Source organism: Pteropus alecto, unplaced genomic scaffold (genome assembly GCF_000325575.1).
Source record: "Pteropus alecto unplaced genomic scaffold, ASM32557v1 scaffold453, whole genome shotgun sequence".
NCBI lineage: Eukaryota > Metazoa > Chordata > Mammalia > Chiroptera > Pteropodidae > Pteropus > Pteropus alecto.
In genome coordinates this window covers 17,571-19,141 of record NW_006433510.1, presented here as the reverse complement: position 1 = coordinate 19,141, position 1,571 = coordinate 17,571, and the positions used below count along the sequence as shown (strand labels likewise).

The window sequence follows — 1,571 nt, the reverse complement described above, 5'->3', positions numbered from 1 at the left end:
GAATGTTCAGAAGCAAATGAAGATTCTTCAGAAGAAGCAAACTTTGATCATGAAAGAGAAAGTTCACTTGCAAAGTGAGCACAGCAAGGCTATCTTGGCAAGAAGCAAACTAGAGTCTCTTTGCAGGGAACTTCAGCGTCACAACAGGACATTAAAGGTCTGTTGGTTTATTTTTCTCATTTTTAGGAGGTTCTTTGGCTGATTCTATAATCGGTGTGTATCTATTTGTATATCCTTGCTTCACTTTCTTTGGTGAGGCTTAGTTGTAATAACAGCTCCCGGGTGATGTCTTGATCTGATATATTAGGTTTCTGAGCACAGAAAAGGGTTTGTGGAGACTTCAAGGACATACTACCTTGCTCTTTATTTTTCTTGGTTTGTGGTGTGTGGTGAGGTTACTCGCTTTTTCTATCTAACTTTTGCTTTCACATTCCAGGAAGAGCTCCTTAATGTACCTCATATTTGATTGCAGGGAATCTAGTGTCCCTTTGGAATGTTGTGTTCACAGTCCTCTTGCTTAGGAAGCTTAGGGTTGCCAGATTTTGCCAATAATTAATATTGCTGATTACCAAGTCCTCCTTGGGTAAGTAATAAAATATATAGCTGAAATGAAGAAAGCAGTAGCAGTAGACTTGAGTTAGAGCGAGTTTGAGAATGAAAAGTGGGTTGTAGAGCTCTAACTGGTGAGTTTGCTTAACTACTCTCTGGCCTTCCTCAGGTATTCAGTTGCTAAATACTTCAGTATTTATACATGGCCAATTATAAAGGAAGAGTGAGCAGGTATCAAAATTTGCATCAACAGAGAAGAAAAAAGCAGAGACATTAGAAATAATCCCTATTGTGAGAACACATTTGCTTTTAGCACTAGCTAAGAAGGTGCAGTTGAAGTTTAATTTCAACTAAGCAGAATCCTTCATTACCATATCACAGCAAACACTCATGGACCTACAATATAGGACAATTCATGAAATTAATCCTCATCTGGTATGAGGGTTTTCTTTTTCTTGCTTTTAGAACCATGGGTTTTGATAGAATAAAAGCAGATGGTTATTGTTTTTTTCCCCTCTTATAGCAAGTCATCATTTTGACTGAACTGATTGTTTAGGTAAAGATCTTTTGATGCTTACATCATAGGAAGAGTTGAAAGTAAGCTTTTTTAAAGTAAATATTTCCTTTATTTCTTGTCCTCTAAGGAATGGAAGTTGTAACACAAAAATTAAGCTGGTGGATGTTATATATCTCTTGAGGCTGATCTAATAAGGATTTTTTTTTCACTGACTGGGGTATTTGGGAAAATGTGGAAGAAGCTGACTATTGAGGAACTCCTTACTTGTACTTTAGTGCTGTGAATATCTAGATGGTCAGATAACACTTATAGCCAGGGGTACTTTTTGTCTCTGATTATTTATTTAGGAAAATCTGCTTGCTTTTAAGTGAACTTTCTGGTTATAGATCAGAAAATGTATTGTAGTTTAGAGCAACACTTTGGGCAGCTTTAAATGAACTCACATTGCTAACAGCAGCATCTTTTTTTGAGCATTGTATCTGTAGGTTTATACTATTAACATATA

At 36.3% G+C, this 1,571-nt stretch overlaps 1 protein-coding gene across 2 annotated transcripts in view; it reads left to right on the top strand.

Annotated features, from left to right (window-relative positions):
• Positions 1-1,571, top strand: part of LOC102888884 (gamma-taxilin) — a 49,539-nt gene that overhangs the window by 30,891 nt on the left and 17,077 nt on the right. For both annotated transcript variants that reach the window (XM_025044280.1, XM_025044279.1), the window contains exon 5: positions 1-157. In XM_025044280.1, coding sequence (XP_024900048.1) covers positions 1-157 — 157 coding nt within the window. The remainder of the gene's footprint in view (positions 158-1,571) is intronic.